General features: G+C 40.6%; 2 protein-coding genes across 5 annotated transcripts in view; both read left to right on the top strand.

Moving 5' to 3' along the window:
- The window catches only part of ryr2a (ryanodine receptor 2a (cardiac)), a 113,357-nt gene extending 109,375 nt beyond the window's left edge, over positions 1–3,982 (top strand). For all 4 annotated transcript variants that reach the window (XM_042082563.1, XM_042082562.1, XM_042082561.1 and 1 more), the window contains 5 exons: positions 86–242; positions 1,300–1,364; positions 1,633–1,733; positions 2,056–2,107; positions 2,282–3,982. In XM_042082563.1, the coding sequence (XP_041938497.1) occupies positions 86–242; positions 1,300–1,364; positions 1,633–1,733; positions 2,056–2,107; positions 2,282–2,377 (471 nt within the window). In that variant the 3' untranslated portion in view covers positions 2,378–3,982. The remainder of the gene's footprint in view (positions 1–85; positions 243–1,299; positions 1,365–1,632; positions 1,734–2,055; positions 2,108–2,281) is intronic.
- Positions 3,983–6,225: 2,243 nt separating this feature from the next.
- On the top strand, positions 6,226–12,511 carry LOC121699993 (muscarinic acetylcholine receptor M3). The gene is made up of 2 exons (XM_042082594.1): positions 6,226–6,391; positions 10,742–12,511. The coding sequence occupies exon 2, from the start codon at positions 10,773–10,775 to the stop codon at positions 12,132–12,134; it is 1,362 nt and encodes a 453-aa protein (XP_041938528.1). The 5' UTR covers positions 6,226–6,391; positions 10,742–10,772; the 3' UTR covers positions 12,135–12,511.
- Positions 12,512–20,793: the final 8,282 nt, after the last annotated feature.

Below are 20,793 nucleotides of genomic sequence, written 5' to 3'. Positions count from 1 at the left end.
GTTTTCTTTTGCCTCTACATACCATAAACCTGAAATTGTTTATCGTTGTTGATGTGTAAGGACTGTTATGTTTGTTTCTCCACAGTGCTATATGTTCCACATGTACGTGGGTGTGAGGGCAGGAGGTGGCATTGGTGACCAAATAGAGGACCCGGCTGGAGATGAATACGAGATTTACCGTATCATCTTTGACATCACCTTCTTCTTTTTTGTTATTGTCATTCTGCTAGCCATCATTCAAGGTGAGAGAAAGAGAGTATTTATCAACACTTGTTTCTCCCATCGAAGGCAAAATCTGATCTAAGGTCACTGATCTTCAAATATGGAGATGGACAGAACCTTCTGTCCATACTCTGAGTTAATTTCATCCATCTTTTGCACATTTGTTGAAAGCTTACGGATATGAATGAAATTGAGCAACAAACTGATCTATGTTTGTATGAAAAGAGAGAATAAATCAGGCATTAAGGCTGATTTATGCTTCTGCGTCGAGCTCTCCACTGTTGCTCGACACGCACCTCCAAAAAATTCTAGCCTCGCGTTGAGACAACCCAGACCACAAGGACTGTGATTGGTCGACCTGTCCTGTGTGTTGATAGCCGACTGCCTACTGTGGGGAGTAGCAACATGCTAGTTCAGACATAAACTTTGCAAATAAACTCAAGACATATTTTGTTTACAGTTACTGGGTTATCTGTTTGTAAAGTCTCTATTTGTCAGTAACGTTTTAAAATCAGCACTTCACCAGCAAGCAGTACTTTGAGGGTATTGTGGGAAAGTTTGCTTGCTAATATAACATTAACTAGCTGGCAGACACCTCGCAAGACTTAACCACAGACTTATTTTCTGGTTACAGTAACTAGGTCATTAGAATGTACTGTGTCTATTTCTCGATAAGTTTTACAAAATCTAAGCAAGAAACGGCCAAACAAATAAGATCGATATTTCAGCATGGTAGTCTATGGAGTTGGCCATTCTGACTACCGTTCCGGTGGTAAGTGATGCAGACACAGGAGACACAGAACTTTGAAAGGGTCACACCGGCATCGAGGCAACAGGGTAGTCATTGCTTGGAGTCGACGCGGAATCATAAATCAGTCTTTAGTCCCCCAACATTTACTGAATGATGATGGGTAGACACTAGATCCATGGCTAGATGCTGTAGATGAATAATTATTTAAATTCAAGTTACATGCATGCATTTGGTCCCTTTTAAGATGATATTTTGTTTTAACAGAAAGAAAACATTGCCTTTGGATGTTTTTATGTTTGATTAGCTATTCATCCATGTACCTACAGGTCTCATAATTGATGCTTTTGGTGAACTGCGAGACCAACAGGAACAGGTGAAGGAAGACATGGAGGTAAGAGAAGTCTTAATTCTAGTTAAGTTATTCAGGTAAAATACCTGAAATAATATTGTATTTTGGTAAAACACTCAAACTTTCAACTTTTTAATAGATAATATAACAGATGAAGTCTACATGGCAATATGTAGGAACTATGTAGGTCATGTTCAAAACCTTTGGTACTGTATTGCATTTAAAAATGTAAAAAAGATCTTTCTTGTGTAATGTTAGTTGTAAAAAAAACAACCACTAACAGCCCAACAAACCTTCATTTTGTTTGCAGACCAAATGCTTCATCTGTGGCATAGGGAATGATTACTTTGATACTGTACCTCATGGCTTTGAAACACATACCCTGCAGGAGCACAACTTGGCAAACTATCTGTGAGTATAGGCTGCCAGTTGTTTGTGTTTAAGTGCAGTAGAGCAGATGTGATATCCCTCATTAAAAGAGAATTGACCAGAAGCAGGGGATTGTGTTCTATTTAGAAATAAAAGTGGAGAACCATTTTGTAAAGGAAAACAGCATGGGATGCTCTTCATGAAAGAGCTGGTATTCAGTGAGAACCAGATTGACTTACATTTCAGTCTTATATCTTTAGTTTCTGAGATATGCACTTCAAATTATGGGTAAGTCTGCTGGTGTATTATGAATATGATACTGTAAATGACTATATTATAATATGACATTTTATGTAATTCACAGATTTTTTGTGATGTATCTCATTAATAAAGATGAAACAGAGCACACCGGACAGGTAAATGGCTTTGCCCACCACTAGAAAACTAAAACTAGGTTATCAGAATATTTTTAGGAACCTGTATTTAGATACCATGATGTTCTATAAAAAAGAAAATTAGTAATTAGTATTTTTTTGGAATTGTTCATCAAATTAATATATTAACAATTATGTGTTCATTTCACCTGACAGGAATCATATGTCTGGAAAATGTATCAGGAACGGTGCTGGGAATTTTTCCCTGCAGGAGACTGTTTCCGTAAACAGTATGAAGACCAGCTCAACTAGGGCCAGAGACTCCACTTTTTCTTTTCTGAGCAATCAAAGAGGCCCACTCTGCCTCCCTTTTGTCTGTAATGCTTTTCAGACTCTGTATATACATTATATTCTGGATAATTAACCCTATGTGCTGTTTGGAGCACACAGACTGTGTTTTAATGACTGAATGCTTTATCTTTACATTTTGCTTTAATATCATTGACAAGCAAAAACAGGCTGAAATACAAGATGGAAAATGAAGTGAAGAAAACAAAAGAAAATATATCTACAAGTATGGAGAAAGCGAGAAGACTGCCCATGGAAACTGGCAAAATGCATTCTTTCAGAATTTATGTATGAAATGGGCATTGGCTTGGCCATCCTAAACCTCTTTTGTTCATCAAGAATGAGATATGGATCTTTGATGGATTATCAGAACTGAAACCATGATTGTAGACCCAGAGGACATGATACAATAGTGCCTTACTAAGCTTAGGTCGAGCTATGCAAAGCTGCGTGGTAGTTTACAGGACTGCACCACAGACGTATTATCTCTGTGATTTTTTTGCAATTGTGTGATTGTCTCTCTGCATGAATGTGTGCATGACAGTGTTTTAGTCAGTGAGTGAGTGAAAGAGATGAGAGAGCTAGAGAGAGGAAAGTAAAAGAAAATAAATTTGGATATACAGTGGTTTACTGTGGAGACAGAATGAATCATGGGTAATGAATAGGGGTGGCCCTCAGTACAAATGTTATTCATTTTCTGATAAGATACATGTATAGCCCTTCTTTAGCTTATATTTGTCCATTTTTCTTTCTTTCTTGTGGTTTGCAATGCTATTATGCAACAGAGTGACAGAGTTATACTTTGTATGAAATCTAGAAAGATCTGAAATTTTACTCATAAAATGTTTAATTGCATGTTTATAATGCAAGTTTAAGGAAAAATAAAATAAAGATGCAAGATCAATGTATCACAAATGTTTTATAGGGTTAAGGATCATTTGCAGTATCTCGATAATATCCAAGTGTTGTTGAATTCTTACGTCGTACCTTGGCCAAAAATGTCATACCTGTCCAGGAAAACTTATATCATTTCCCAACCTATATTTTTCCAAGCACTGATTATCGCAAATTTGAAGCAATATCCATTCAGGGACTCTAATAGGCATTCTTAGGCTTCAAGATGATGACATATCCTTTGTTTGTATAATTGTTTTTAGCCAGACTATTCTTGTTTTCTTCTTCTAGTTGACACCAGTCAGGATCATGATCTTATGACCCTCTTGGAGCAGGAGGCCTAATCTTAGAAAGCACTGCTGGAATCTACAATCACATAGAATGGTTTAACCACTGCACAGTCTACATACCCATTCCATAGGTGATAGAAGTGCTTTGTTGTTGTATAATATAATGTAAAATCACTGCAATAACAATGAGTAAACAGACAACAAAACAATAAGTGATGTTTTACTCGTGAAGATTTTTGAAGACCAAAATCACAATATTGTGGAGAAAAAAAATCTGACGCATATTAGTACTCTGTAGAGCTGTTAGTATATACTGTATGTTAACTGTAACACAGGATTGAATGGATCTGCATGGTTTTCAAATAATAAATTATTATTTATTGAAGTTTGTAGATTACCTTCTTGCTGTGATATAGCTTCTGACAATCAGTGACCTGCAGATATATATATATAGTGAAATTAATTAGACAAGCTTCCCCATTAACTGTCATTTACAACAGTTTTACCTGGTTTACAAAACAATCTACATTATGGATACTATACATGAACAGTCAAGAAATATGCATAACATGACAGAAAATACTGACAAATTGGTTTCCATTAAAGGTGCCATGTGTAATGTCCGCCAAAAATCAATTCATACTCCACATTCCATAAAAGATGGGGGCAGTATACCTCCAGAAAGTGAGTTGGTCTACCCTAGAGTAACAACCGAGAAACGTGTATTGCATTTTGGCTGGCGGTTATGTTGCCCGCATACCACCTCCCATGGCCGAAACTGGTATTATGACGCCTGTCGGGCTGTGGCTACTAATTTAGCATGCAAATTCAGGTTGATATCTCTGCAGCACTATACCTTGTCATTTTTTTAATGACATCATCACCCTTATTTCTTCTCATTCTTTTGATGCGTGTAGCTCATTTTTTGGATATTTTTACCTCAATTCTTGACACATGGCACCTTTACAGAATGTGATTTTATTCTAGTCTCTGATTATCTTATCAATTAACTGTCAGCTATTTTATTACATTGTAGTGGTCATCCAGTTACTATTATAGGAATCGTTCTTTGAAGGCTTTTGACCCTTAGGGTGTCCAGGCCACATATTCAGATTTTCAAAAAAGTTGAAGAAAACAAAAATCCACTCTGTATGATATTGGAAGAGAATGTGGGAAGCTCTGAAAATCATGTCACTTAACTCACAAAACACCACAAAGGTTTTTTTTCCACCAATTTGAGTGTATAGCACCCCATAGTTGGCTTAGGACTACAGTGATACAATTGTTTGAGTCATATAATTCTGTTTGCATATTGTCTGGGAATCCTAGAGGATTTCTCTATCTGCTAGATCACAAATTGTGTTGGTAGAATGACGTTAGCCTACACCTTTATTTTCACAAGCTACCAACATACGCAGCAATTTTATGACTAAATATATTTCCTGAGATATGTATTTAAATAAACATATAGTACTATTTATGCTTCTCACACTTGTATGCTTGTGTGGAAATCCATTATCCCCGTTTGTGTATGTGCTTGTTTATTTTTACTCTAATTCATAAATAAATTTGTAATTAAGGAGCCTTGTCAGTTTTATTTTGCATAGTCTGATCGGATCCTTTAATCTATCTGCTGTTTTGAACAGATGTCAATATAGTAGTCCTTGAGTCAACACCATTGGCAAGAAAACACTTAATGAAATGAGTATTTGTGTAATACTTAAATAGAAATACTAATTTAGAAATGGATATTGTCTGGAAATAAACAACTATGTGTTAGAATCTAACAGAAGAGGGCACAATGGCTGGCTTAAATAGGCTACACCAGACTCAACTCCGCAACAGGTATAGGGGAAGTGAACTCAATAACTCAGTAACAAAGTTAATTTAGGTTAATTTATCTTTGAAATATCACATAACAATTCAATGAATATAGGTTTCCATTTAAATAGGTTTCCATAAAAAAAAAAAAAAAAATTTGGTAAATTTGACATTTTTGTATGTCGAGAGAATGTGCACTCATTTAATTAAATTGTGTGCTGCATTGTGTGCTCATTTTACTAATTTTTACTCATTTTACTAATACTCAATTTATTAAAATGGGTGCAAGATCTAGTGAAATGAGATAATAAATCGCTACTTATCACATGACAGCTGCAGGTTAAAAGCTAATAAATTATGCACTCATTTCACTAGATCTTGCACTCATTTTAGTAAATCATGCACTTGTTTTACAAAATAGTGCAATCATTTCAGTAAAAAGCATGCTCATTTAGTAAAATTACCATACAATTTAGAATAATGAGGGCACAATTAAGTAAAACAAACTCACAATTTTGTAATTTTGTCAAATGAGTTCGGATTTTCTCAATATACAACACAAGAATCTCTTAATGAAAACAGTCGTTATGCTCAAATGACTGGAACATGACAAACAGCCTACATCCAGTTTAGAGCGAGATCAGATTTTTTGACAGTCCGTAGAGTGAGCATCTCTATATCTGTGCTCCAATAGTCGATTGGGTCTCCCAAGTTGAGGGCGTAGGGGCGGTGCTTAAAATTTGGTAACAGCGTGTGAAACAGAAGATTACCTGCTTAGAGCAGTTTAGAGATGCGAAAGTAAATTGCCATGGCAGCTTACCATGAGTAGGTTACAATTTATTTCGTTGCAGGCTATGGGTTAATCGGGAAGTCACAAAATTACTGCTTAAGTTAGGCTGCCCGGACAAGCCATAAACTTGTCTGCCTGGACACACCTCGCTTAGTAGAAGAAGTCTACAGCCCTCAAAGGAAGGTAAGCATCTTATAAATAGGCATCGTATGTGGTTTGAAACAATTGCCAATTAAGTAATATTAGGCCGTTAAGATGTAGGCTACGTTCTTGTAGGTTACTCTTATGCCCACCCTTACGAGAAAAAAAACTGCAGTTATGGACAAAAAATTGCTCTTTAAGTCACTGTTGTTGAAGTAGCCTAGGCTGCAAAATGGGAAGAGAAGACAATTTACAAATGTTAGCAATATTCAATTGCATGTTGACTTTGTAGCCTACTTCAAAGTGTTAGCCTAAATGTCCAGGCTATTTATTTCACAAACATTTAGTTTCTCTAGCTCTCTCTCTCCTGTCAGGGCTCTTTGGTCGCACATTCAACCAACATTTTTAAGGGTGCGCCTAAAAAATGTCCTGGGTCCTGGTGCACATAAGGTCATAAGAGTGAGCGCTAGACTTTCCTCGAAGCTGCTCTCCACGAACTAAGCGTGTTCTCCTTTGACTAGTGTTGCACAGTGCACCAGTACAAAAGATTCTAGAGCGCTATGCGCTCCGCTCTAGAATCTTTGCCAGTACTACAAAAGTATCGCAATACCCTGAAATTCGACACGTCACAATACCTAACTCTATTAGTATCGACAAAGATCCTTTATCGATATAGGCCTAGGCCTACTTTATGAATGACAGTCAGTGCTTCCCGTAGCATCCTTTCTCCTCTCACACACACAGCTTTTAACCTGCAGCTGTCATGTGATAAGTAGCGAGACGGCCGCTAGTTTAAGTGATGCTGTGGCCACACAGCAACAAATAATAGTAGGCTAATGTTAAATTTGCTTTGCTGACTTGCACCTCTCAAGTTTGTGTTGCTAATTTAGTTCATTTAGGCATACTGTTGGGTTTAATGACATTTCCGAAATAAACTAACCACGTTAACGTTTACATCTTGAGAGAGCTCCTTCTAGGCAGCCTAACTATCCCGTTAGGTCACTCGTCATGTCTACCGCTATCATGTAGTGCTCACTAAAATCATAGAAATTAACCTTGCAAGACACTTAGCCTATCTCTTCTATGATCCCAGAAAGATTTTCTTTGAAAACATATGACAAGCCATAATTTTCCATTTGTGTGTGGTGGAGAGTTGAGCAGCGACTAGGATGTTAACCTGAAGTTTTAACCTCATAGCTGAAGAAATTTTGCAAAATCAATGTATAAGCAGCTACTAATAGTTGGGAAATTACGGTAGTCAAACAATCACACTTCTTGACTCTACAACAAATTAGAATTTTGCCACAAGTCATGTAGGATACCCTCTGATCCCCATTTTTAAATTTCATTTTCATAAGAATTTATCTTCATTATTATAACCGCTGTGCAGCCAAGCGTTTTTTTCTACAGTCATTTTGTGTCAATGATTCCCGGGACACTGAACGATCAGGGTGCATGAAACTTGGTGGGCATGTAGCCCCACAAGGATGACATGGAACAATTGTTTTTCGCTTTGATCCATCGACCCCCCACCGGACTGGACCCCCGAAGGGAGGGTAGGGAAGACAGTTTTCTGTGAATATCTCGAGGACCACATTTTTTTGTATGTCGGACTCAAGGGGCCATGTCAACCCATCCCATAACCACTCGTTTGATGTATAGCACCACCTAGTTAAAATGAAAAAGCAAAAATGAGGTGTTGTAATCACAGGTATCACTGGCACGAAATTGGAGGTGTAGGATCATTTTAGGATTATGACACCCTCTGAATGCAAGTTTAGTGGAATTCTGTTTATGGGGGCCATACAATAAATGAATTTATGTGTGCATAGTGACTTCACACCAATTGGCCTGTAGATGGCCGGACACAGTTTTCTGTAAATATCTTGAGAACCGTAGGTCCTAGGAGAACCACATTTTTCTGTATGTTAGTGTCAAGGGGCCATGTCAGCCCATCCCATAACCATTCATTTGATGTATAGCGCCACCTAGTTAACAGGTTCAAAACAGCATGGAATTTTAAGTGAAGGATCATTATGACACTCGCTGAAGGGCATGCCAAGTTTCGTGGAATTCCATTCATGGGGGACCTTACAACAAATGAATAATGTGTACATTTAGTGACTGTACACTATGCATGTACACACACACACACACACACACATACACATGCACACACACACACACACGCACACATAAACACAAACATGTACATGCATGCATGCACAAACACACCCACACGCGCACACACACACACACGAACACATAAAAACACACATGCAGGCAAGCAGGCACATGCACACACACACATAAATAAAAACACACACACACACACACCCACTTACAAGCGAACACAAACACACACGCACAGACACATTAAACACACACACAAACACAAACACACCATTACTCCCACACACACACACTCACAAGCGAAAACACACACACAAAGAAGCACATACATGCACACACTCATTTACATACACAAGTTTCAAGAGTAGGGGATGGAGTAGGAGATGGAGACAAATTGACAAGCGTGATTTATTTTTGCGGAGAGAATGTGCAGGACTGAGCGGTGGTTATTTTTTACTGCTTTGCAGTACATCTAGTTTTACTAAAGTTTTTTAAGTTTATTTAGGATGTGGGCTATATGAAATGCTGACATGTCGGGCTGCTATTGTCCTCTGTTAATTTATGAGAGAACTTAGCAAACATGTGGTGGCTGGTGCCTGTAGAGGCACACTTGCTCCCTGGTCTTGGCTTCTAGCTTGTCCATCCTGCTTTTGTTCTGAGGCATGGCGCATGCATGACAACTGTGTTTTGGGATTTTTTTATGTCCACTCGCTGGCACAGGAGGCTTAGCTGAAGCGAAGAGCTAAGATGATGATAAGATCAGAGTCTAGCCGTGGTAGATACACAGCCTTGAAATGAACGGTGGGGGCTCCCGGCGTAAAAGGGGCACTCATTGGCATAGCAGGCAACCGTGCTAGCAACATCCGGGCAGTAAAAAAGATGTTGCTGAAGCCCACCTTACGCTTAGACAAATCTGTTCAAGGGTCCTATGTACTCCAGATTATCATGGTAGGTAATGGGAACATGAAATAATTAATCATTTTGGACATGCCATTTTTCATCATTTTTAAAAAAAAAGATGAAAATGATTTTTTTTTTTATTCCATGTTTTTTACCACATTGTCCTATAACCTTTAGCCATGTGGCGGTGTCATTTTCAATCAGAACAAACATATTTTAAATTTATGTTAGGTTAACCCTTAACTTGAGGGGTAAAATACATCACTATACTGTGCGTCGACACCAAACGTACTTTTCCTCAAATCTTTTTACAACGGATGAAAGAACCTGTATTCTGAAGAAGCTTTGTGTGAAATAATGTATTAATTTTTGCTTATTCTATACCTTGCTTTGTGCTCAGCAGTTACTTTTTGGACTCTGCTCTACTGTATATTGGCATAGTTACACATAGGTAGGCTGGATTGCTGTGTGAAGACCGAAATTGATGATTCTGGCTTTAATTAGTATAGCCTGTATTAGTGATTACAATATTTCTTTACAGGCTATGCTAATCTATGCCAGAATCAGCAGTGCAATGGAATCTGCAGGCTCAATGGATTTGAACGGGATTGTCCAGACAAAAAAAAATCACCAGAAGTCACCATTTTCCCAAAATTTCTCCACCACCCAGATTCAAGATTTTATGCTTTATACTGTTTCATCCACAATTGGCGGAATGCATTTTAACACACTAAATTTATTTTTATCATGCTAACCAGTTAACTCAGCATCATTCATGATGCACTGCATCTTTCAAACTGCGAGAAACAATTCTAATTAGGACCACTTTCACTTACAACTAATCTCATTTACTTGTATAACATACTAATTGTGGGCTTTTAATGTGTCATGTACAAATATTCTGTAATATGATCATTTAAAATTGTCTAATTAACATGGGCACTGACTTACTGCCTTATTCATGTCCTGAAAATTTGAGAGTGCAATTTTGGTGAAGACCAAATCAGACCTTTATCCTTAAAGGGGAAATTCGGTGTACAATGGATTTTTGATATGCTTAGCATGATAATGAGTTCGAACGTTCGTTGGGGAGCAAAAAAAAGCTAATTCAATTTGGAGACATCGGCTAAAAACAGGCTAGTTTAGAATGCATCGGATTGTTTTGCTCCCCAACAAACATTCAAACTCGTTATCATGCTAAGCATATCCAAAATCCATTTTACAACAGATTTCCCCTTTAAGTAAAAAAAATATTACTGATGGTTTAATTTATTTACACTGAATAAAGTTTAATTTATTTACACTGAATTGCTGCTGTAAGCTTTTCCTCCATGTGGGAATGATGCCTTTTTTTGTCAGTTTTGTTCACAGAATATGCCATGCTTCCAATATGAGCCTCAACACCAGTTCAGTAACGATGTCCTTGACGAACACATATCCAGTGATGAGAGACGCTGGCATCCAACATGGATATCACTGGCCCGAGAATGAGGACTCAAACCAGGATGACACTGTTCTTGACAGCAGCAGCCCTTTAACTAGTTTACAGAATTTGACTGTGCCATTTGACCCACTGGGTGGACATGCAGTCTGGCAGGTTATTGTGATTGTTTTTTTTACTGGTTCTTTGTCCCTGGTCACTGTGATTGGCAACATACTGGTACTAGTGTCATTCAAAATTAACAAAGCACTCAAGACAGTGAACAACTACTACCTGCTCAGCCTTGCATTTGCGGACCTGACTATTGGCACCCTCTCTATGAACCTGTATACTACATACATCATTATGGATACTTGGGCTTTGGGAAACTGGGCATGTGATTTATGGCTTGCTATAGACTATGTAGCCAGCAATGCTTCAGTTATGAACCTCCTAGTTATTAGTTTTGATAGATACTTCTCTGTGACTAAACCCCTGACATATCGAGCTAAAAGAACAACTAAACGGGCTATGACCATGATCTGCTCAGCTTGGACCATCTCCTTTGTGCTCTGGGCCCCTGCCATCCTGTTCTGGCAGTTTGTTGTTGGGGAACGCACTGTGCCACCTGGAGAGTGCTATATCCAGTTCCTGTCTGAGCCAATTATCACATTCTGCACAGCCATTGCCGCGTTCTACCTGCCGGTCTCTATCATGACCTTTCTCTTCTGGAAGATGTACAAGGAGACAGAGAATCGTTCCAAAGACCTAGCTGGCCTGAAGTGCTCTGGCAATCAAGGCAAACATGACAAGGCTACCACCGGAGGTTCCAAGAGCAATAGCAACACTGATCTTAACCAACCAGTACAGAATGACCAGACAGAGTCAGATGAGGATACTAAAGAAAGTCAGACTGGCAAACCAGCTTCAAAGTCTCCCTCTTCTAGTGTCACCATGGCAAAGCGCTTTGCCTCAAAAGCCAAATCACACTTCAGCAAACGTAAAAATCAGTCAGTGGTGAAGGAAAATAAAGCTGCTCAGACACTGAGTGCCATTCTGTTGGCTTTCATCATTACATGGACACCATATAATATCATGGTCCTAGTAAACACATTCTGTACTGGCTGTATTCCTGAAACACTTTGGGCTCTGGGTTACTGGCTCTGTTATGTGAACAGCACTATCAACCCTATGTGCTATGCCCTCTGCAACAAGAATTTCCGTGATACATTCAAAATGATCCTACTCTGTCAATGGAATATGCAGAAGCAGAATAAGCCACAATTTCAACAAAGGCAGGCACCGGCCTTTCGTAAAAAAGAGCCACTTTAGGATAACTTTTAGTAGTAGTTATCAGACTGCTCTTAGAGTTACTTGTGAAAACAAGCCTTACACTCTTTGTAGGCTACATTGTTAGTTCCTGAAGACACAGTAAAGCACTATAACATTTCTCCAAATGAATAATTCTCAATTCCCTGTTCTTCATACAATTCAGATGTTTTTGCCAATGTTTTCATACATTTTGAAAAATTTAAATGATAACATTACAGTTTACCACACTGCTCTTAAGGTTATATTCTCCCATGTGTGCAAGTCACCCTACGAGCATTCTGCTTAAGTAATACTGAAGTCTATTATTTATGCACATGCATGAACAGTTACACATTTTTTGCAACTGTCAACCCACAGTAATCATCCACTTGTTTTTCCAGTCCTCATCAAATTAATTAGTGTTCTGTCTCTGAGTTTGTGTCTGTATTTTTCTTTTTATTAAAAAAAATGAAATTGCTGTAGCAACACAACAAGGTGTCAGTGTGAAGCTTATTACGGGTAGAGAAGTGAAAAAAAATCAGTTGTGTATGATAAAAGAGGCTGATGTCACTTGCCTTATGGGATATGTGGGAGTTATAATTTACCTTATGTCGACCTCCTGTGCTTTATTACTCGGACTCAACAGGTAGATGTACTATCTATCAAAGTCAAAGTCAAAGTCAAAGTCAGCTTTATTGTCAATTTCTTCACATGTTCCAGACATACAAAGAGATCGAAATTACGTTTCTCACTATCCCACGGTGAAGACAAGACATTTTACCAATTTAAGTCCACAGACAAACATAAAATTCAAGTAAACAAAAAAGTAAGTAAATAAGTAAATAAGAGGGCACATATAATAATGAAAAAATAAGAGCAGCAAAATTTGGTTGAAATTGTGCATGGACAGTCAATAAAATACTAGTGCAAAGTCAGGCCAATAAAAGGCTTGGGTAGTTCTGTTTGACCTAAGTAATAAAGAAAGTGGCATAGTGGTGCAAGTTATGTAAGAGCAGCAGAAGTGTTGTGTTTTCAGGACAACAACACCAAGTTGTAAAGTGTACAAGTGTGCAAGTGTGCAAGTGGAGTAGTGCAGGCGGCCATTGTGGGTCCAATGTCCAGGATGTTATGTAGCTGAGGGTGGAGGGAGAGAGTTCAGCATCCTTACAGCTTGGTGTATGAAGCTGTTGGTGAGTCTGGTAGTGCGGGAGCGCAGGCTTCTGTACCTCTTCCCAGAGGGCAGTAGATCAAACAGATTGTGAGCAGGGTGACTTGAATCACTCACAATTTTGGTCGCCTTGCGGGTGAGGTGGGTGGTGTAAATGTCCTTCAGGGAGGGGAGTGAAGCACCAATGATCCTTCCAGCTGTGTTCACTATGCGCTGCAGGGCTTTCCTGTTGTATTCAGTGCAGCTTCCGCCCCACACAGCGATACAGCTGGAGAGGATGCTCTCAATGGTGCCTCGGTAGAATGTGGTCATGATGGCTGGTGGAGCACTTGCTCGCCTGAGTTTCCGCAGGAAGTACAGGCGGCGCTGAGCTCTCTTCGCCAGTGATGCAGTGTTGGTGGTCCAGGAGAGGTCTTCACTGATGTGCACCCCCAGGAATTTGGTGCTGCTCGCTCTCTCCACCACAGCACCGTCGATGGTCAGTGGCAGGTGTTGGGTGTGACCTCTCCGGAAGTCAACAACAATCTCTTTGGTCTTGCTGACGTTCAGCAGGAGGTTGTTGTCCCTGCACCACGTGGTCAGATGGTCGACCTCCAACCTGTATTGAGTCTCGTCGCCCTTGGTGATGAGACCCACCAGAGTTGTGTCGTCAGCAAATTTCACTATGTGATTGTTGCTGTAGGTTGCAGTGCAGTCATGCGTCAGCAGGGTGAAGAGCAGCGGACTGAGCACGCAGCCTTGGGGGGCCCCTGTGCTCAGTGTGATGCTGCTTGAGGTATTGTTGCCAACACGTACTACTTGGGGCCTCTGACAGAGGAAGTCCAGTAGCCAGTTGCAGAGGTAGGTACTGAGTCCCAGTCTGTCCAGTTTGCAGATGAGTTGTTGTGGTATTATGGTGTTGAATGCAGAACTGAAGTCTATAAACAGCAATCTCACATATGAGTCTCTTTTTTCCAGGTGGGTGAGGGCTGGGTGGAGGGCAGAGCAGATTGCATCCTCTGTAGACCGCTTGGCTCGGTATGCAAACTGGAAGGGGTCCAGGGTTGGGGGGAGAATGGCTTTGATATGTGACATGACAAGCCGCTCAAAGCACTTCATGATGATGGGTGTCAGTGCCACAGGGCGGTAGTCATTGAAGCAGGATGGAGCAGTTTTCTTCGGCACAGGTATGATGGTGGCAGCTTTGAAACATGATGGGACGATGGCTTGCTTCAGGGAAGTGTTAAAGATGTCTGTGAAGACATCCTTAAGCTCCCCTGCGCAGTCCTTCAGCGCACGACCTGGGATGTTGTCTGGACCTGTTGCCTTACGGGTGTTGATAGCAGCAAGTGTCCTCTTCACGCTGTCGGCAGAGAGGCACAGGGGCTGCTCATGTAGAGGGGGATGGGTCTTCTGTGGGCAGGTGCTGTTTTGTGCTTCAAAGCGAGCAAAGAAGCGGTTCAGGTTGTTGAGCAGAGGGATGTTGCTCTCACAGCTCTGTGGCGCGGGCTTGTAGTCCGTGAGGGCCTGAATGCCCTGCCATAGGCTTTGTGCGTTCCTGCTGTCTTTGAAGTGGGTGGTTATCTTGTGAGTGTATTCCTTTTTTGCTTCCTTGATGCCACGGGACAGGTTGGCTCTCGCTGTTTTCATGCCAGCTTCATCCCCAGCTCTGTAGGCTTTGTCTCTGGCCCTCAGCAGCCTGAGGACATCCCCTGTCAGCCATGGCTTCCAGTTAGCCCGAGTGATGATGTCTTTTGTGTGGGTCACATCATCGATGCACTTGGTGATGTAAGAGGTTACAGTGTCTGTATACTCCTCTATGTCTGTCCGGTTGTTGTAAGTGGCTGCCTGCTTAAACATTTCCCAGTCTGTTGTGTCAAAGCAGTCTTGAAGAGCATCGGAGGCTCCCTCAGGCCACACTTTTACCTGCTTACGAACCGGTTTGTTCGCTTTTACCCTTTGTCTGTATGCGGGCATTAGCATAACAGTGATATGGTCTGAAAGTCCAATGTGGGGGAGGGGGGTGGCTTTGTATGCTCCTTTGTGTGTAGTGTAGACCAGGTCCAGGATGTTATCTCCTCTTGTTGGAAAATCAACATGCTGGTGTAGCTTTGGAAGTACAGTTTTGAGATCAGCATGGTTAAAATCTCCAGTGAAGATGGTGAAACCGTCTGGGTGTGCCGTCTGTTGTTCACTGACAGCCTGGTACAGTTCACTAAGAGCCGCGTTCTTATCGCTGTTGTTGTTGGTAGGCGGGATGTATACTGCGACTAGCAGAATCGCAGTAATTTCCCTTGGCAGGTAAAAAGGACGGCACTTTATGATCATAAACTCTGCCAGTGGTGAGCAGTGTTTGCATACTACTACAGTGTCCCGGCACCATTCGTCACGGATGTAAACACAGATTCCTCCTCCTCGTGATTTACCTCCCTTTACAATGGCCCTGTCTGCTCGATAGCATGCTAGCTGCTCCAGTTGTACAGCAGAGTCCGGAATGTTGTCATTTAACCAAGTCTCAGTGAAGACGAGCACACAGCAGTTACTTACTGTCCGGTTCGTTGATCTCAGCAGTCGTATGTGATATCACTGGGCGTAGGTTACACCAGTTACAGTAGCCTATTGCTAAAAGGCAGCTATAGCCTAAATAGTGTGACTTATGCTAAGCTAGGCTAATAATGTAAAATTGGGTTATTTCACACACAGAGCAAAGCCGCCAAACAGGAAGTGAAGTAATATTTCAGTAAAGCTTTAACGTATCAAAACCAAACTCAGTACATGGGCTCAGGACCCAATAAGGAGGAGGCTCAATAAATTTGATGAAGTTTGACCTATAGGTGGCGCTATAATGAGCAAAATTACATTTTGGCCTGTAACGGGTAATGTGTTTGAAATTAAAACTTGCTATTGGTGTCTGTTAATGTTAATGTTAATGTACTAGTGGTGTCTGTCGGAGGCCCTAAGGATGACAGATGTGATTTTGTGACATCAACATAATTGATCCGGCCGCCATATTGGATTTAATCAAAAACACCTAAAAGTTTTCACAGGTCACAAAATGTGTCCGATTTTCACGAAACTTGATGCAGATCATCGTCAGATCATGACTCATAAAGGCATTGCTTTTTGGAGCCATATTCAAAACCTGTCGGCCGTCACAACCAATCAAGTTTGGCGGCAAAGCCGCCAAACAGGAAGTGAAGTAATATCTCAGCAAAGTGTTCACATATCAAAACCAAACTCAATACATGGGGTCAGGACCCAATAAGGAGGATGCTCAATAAATTTGATGACTTTTGACCTATAGGTGGCGCTATAATAAGCAAAATTATGTTTTGGCCAGTAACGGGTGATGTGTTTGGAATTAAAACTTACTAGTGGTGTCTGTTAATACTGTGGGAGGTCCTAAGTCCGACAGATGTGAATTTGTGATGTCAACATAATTGATCCGGCTGCCATATTGTATTTAATCAAAAACCCTTAAAAGTTTTCACAGGTCACAAAGTGTATCCGATTTTCACGAAACTTGACGCAGATGATAGTCATACCATGATTCACACACGTATTGCTTTTTGGACCTATATTCAAAACCCGTTTCCTGTGACGACCAATCAAGTTTGGCGGCAAAGCCGCCAAACAGGAAGTGAAGTGATATCTCAGCAAGGCTTTCACGTATCAAAACCAAACTTGGTATATGGACTCACGAGCCAATTAGGAGGACGCCCAAGAAATTTGGTACATTTTGACCACTGTGTGGCGCTATAATCACAGGAAGTATAGTCATATTTCAGCAACGCTTTGACATAAAAAAAACAAAGTCAGTACATGGGGTCAGGACCCAATAAGGAGGAGGCTCAATAAATTTAATGACCTTTGACCACTAGGGGGGCGCTAAAATCACAGGAAGTGGGCTCATATTTCAGCAATGCTTTCACGTATCGAAACCAAACATTGTATATGGACTTGGGACCTTATCCTGAGGACACAAAATAAATTTGGTGACTTTCAACCACTAGGGCGGCGCTAGAGTAACAGAAGTTTGCCAGAAATTTCCGTCATTTTTAGAATCGATACTTTATTAAAATTAACGTTCTGTGTCTGCGTGAACTGCTGCTCTCATTGCTCCTTGCATGCATCTAGTCAAGTGGGCGTGTCAAGCAGGCAGCTCTGAGTGAGTGAGTGCGCAGCCAACGTCAACATACAGTAGTTCTTTGCCAACCGTCCTCGGCCTTGTGGATAAAACAAAAGGCAACTATTTCGGATACATCGCGAATAGTGAAGGCAAGCCATCAGGTACACAGAGGCTCGTTTGTGAAATATGTTTCAAAGTCATTTAAAAGCAGTAGGCTACGCATGGAACTTAGCTAAACACCTCGCAGACATATCCCAACATTTTTGTTCAAAGAACGGCAGGTAAACGAATATGCTATAGAAAACACGACTACATGGTTAGTGCCAAGTTCTTCTCTTCTGTTTTAGTCTAGCCTAAGTGAAACGAGTAAGGTTCTCTGGGATAAAGCGAACCTTCCTTCATCAATGAATTTTGACGAGACATAACGAGCTGTCATCATTTTGACGAGACATAACGAGCTGTAATCATAGGGTGCTAACGTGATGAAAGCGCAATGTTTTTACCATAACTTGTAAACAATCTATTTCATGTTCGGTCAGTACTACTGGTAATATTTGTCATGGCATGTAGACTGCAATTTGTTCAATAAGTATTGCCCAGATGTAGGATAGGCTACCCGAAATGCGCTAATTAAAGCCCACAGCATATAATACCACCAAAGCGTGTTGAGTCCTAATAATAATAGCGGCTTATTGTTACGTTGTAGCAAATCATGTTATCAAAGAAATAGACGTAGGCTAATGTAGGAATCCACACAGACATATTGCAACAGGTAATGGTGTAGGCCTATCTGACGAAGACCTGAGTGGTTGGAACGTCGTACTTGTACACTGGGCGCAAAGAAGACTATCCTCACATTTTTCCCTTTGCAACTGTCAAAGAAATCCCATGAACACGGGAAGGCCTAGGGAAGCTTATACTGTACATCAGATGGCCTAAAGATTAGGCCCCTCTGCATAGCATTCAGTGATTTGCATGCAGTAATTTCAACACTGACCTTGATCTAGCCTAGTTTGGCTATTTAAAGCTACTTTATTGGCAAAACACAACACAATGTAAATGAACTATAACAAAAAATAAAGGACTTAATCACACAAAGTAGGCCTACTATTTTACTGACTATAAAAATAATAATTATGTAGGAAGTTTAGAACCTGCACACTACAAAAGTGCACCGAATTCAACACAAATGACTCAATACACTTGGAGGAGGTATGAGTCCTTTCTTTTCCAGATATCTTAGGATTTCGCCGTAGTATCGTCTCAGTATCGAGGATCGTGATATTTATGGCAGGTATCGTATCGAAGTCATAATTTTGGTATCGTGACAACACTAATTGACACCAAACTTGGTATGTGGTCTCATGACTACAACCTGAGGACACACAATAAATTTGGTGATGTTTGAGGTATGCGCATGTATATACAAGGAGGTTTATCTGTGTATATGTGTGTGGTGGGTCGGATGGGAGGTTAATTAGGTGTGTGTATAATGTAGCAACATTGTGTTGCCATGACAACTCCTGCTCAACTGCTTGGCCCCCTCATTACTGCTTGCAGCTATATTTATTCTTCTTTCTTCCCGAATGGGAGTCTATGACAGCCCATAGAACCGTCTGGTAAAAAGTTGCGAAATTTGGCAGACTGATTGTGGACAGTCCCATGATTAATTTCTAGGGATGCACGATATATCGGCAGCCAATATATTATTGGCCGATAAGTGAAAAAATGAAAATATTATTATCGGTCTGGTAACAGAATTCTGGCCGATAATTTGCGCCGATATTTTTTAAAGTCCTAATTTAGGCCTACGTAAGGTCCGTCTGGCTACACTGAGCTACTTGAGCTTGGTTGGCTATACTTTTTCCTCAATATAATGTCAGCGGTGTGAATGTATTTCACCACTCTAACAAAATATGTGGATATGCGTTCATTTGGGAATCTGTGCATCTCAAAATCCTCTCGTGAATGATCCGCCATTTAACCTTACCAGAGCGGAGCTCAGCCCTATCTAGAGTCGTCTTGTGCTGATGTGTTTGCACTTTACCGCGCTGGTCGGGGAAACAAATAAACAAACTCGTTAGTGGGACGAGTACATAAGTAGGCCTAGTTCTAAGTTGTGTTTTAGTATTATATTTGCATTACTTTAGCTTGGGTTTTGTATTATTACCTAGAAATATGCTAACCATTCCTGCTTCAGTTCCAGACAGGTCATCATAATAAGTTATTAAAACCTTCGGGGCTAACCCCTTTCATTTCTGCTGCAGCAGGTTGTGCGCAACAGAGTAGACGGACATAAGATACAGTCTGAGGAGTTGCAGCTTTATTCAGGTACCCGCAGTTGAAACTAAACCTAAGTTTCCCTCACAAACTCTGATTTGGTCACTATACTGTAGCTTATTCCCAGCTGAGCCGTTTATGAGTGTTTAGTCCTAAATGAAAACAATTCATACTCTCTAGCCACTTACTCGCAATTCACTGACGTCATGTTCACTTAAAGGAGCCACACATACTGTAGGGCTAGGCTACTGTTATGTTGACTGCTGTACTATTGAGGACTATTATGAGTTCTGTCCATCATTTGGTGGTAGGTAAAATTACTGCAATTAAATTATGCTTATTAAATGTTTTTCCCAAATCACTTTTCACAATTTTTTTTCAAGAGTAATATTATCGGTTATCGTATCGGTATCGGCCACAACAAACCAATAAATATCGGTTATCGTTATCGGCCCTAAAATTCCATATCGGTGCATCTCTATTAATTTCACAAAGTTTCATGTCGGCACCTCGAGTGCTCTAGCGCCACCAACAGGCCAAAGTTGGACGTGCATTCACACACGTAACTTTTGACCCGTATATCCGATTGTCAAAAAGTATGTATTGTTGGAATCCTTGGGCCAATCCTAGTCCAACGCAGTCCTAGTCCCCTGGATTTTCCGCCATTTTGGATTTTGTCAAAAAGTTTCACGCCTCACATAAATTGTCCGATTTTCATGAAACTTAGTACATATGATCTTCAGACCAAGCCACACAAAAGTTATCCCTTTTCGTCTTCGGAACTAAAACCGTTCTCTTGTAACAGCCGCCAAACAGGAAGTGAGCTCATATATCCGCAACCATTTCATGTATCAACCAAACTTAGTACGTGGACTCAGGACCCCAGCGGTGGTGACCTTTGACCTCTAGGGGGCGCTGCAATTAGGAAAAATGCGTTTTGGCTTGTAGCTGCTGTTGTGTTTGGAATTAAAATGTACTAGTGGGGTCTGTTAATGCAATAGACAGTAAAAGATATGGACAGAGTCATCACGTAGACGTCAATCGATGCGGGTGAAGCAAATTTCAACCGTTTCCTGTTGGTCGACGAGGCTTTCTGCGCAGGCTCAGGGGACGTAAATGTAATG

This window comes from Alosa sapidissima, chromosome 24, assembly GCF_018492685.1.
Source record: "Alosa sapidissima isolate fAloSap1 chromosome 24, fAloSap1.pri, whole genome shotgun sequence".
Taxonomy (NCBI): domain Eukaryota; kingdom Metazoa; phylum Chordata; class Actinopteri; order Clupeiformes; family Clupeidae; genus Alosa; species Alosa sapidissima.
This window is presented reverse-complemented; position numbering and strand designations above follow the sequence as displayed.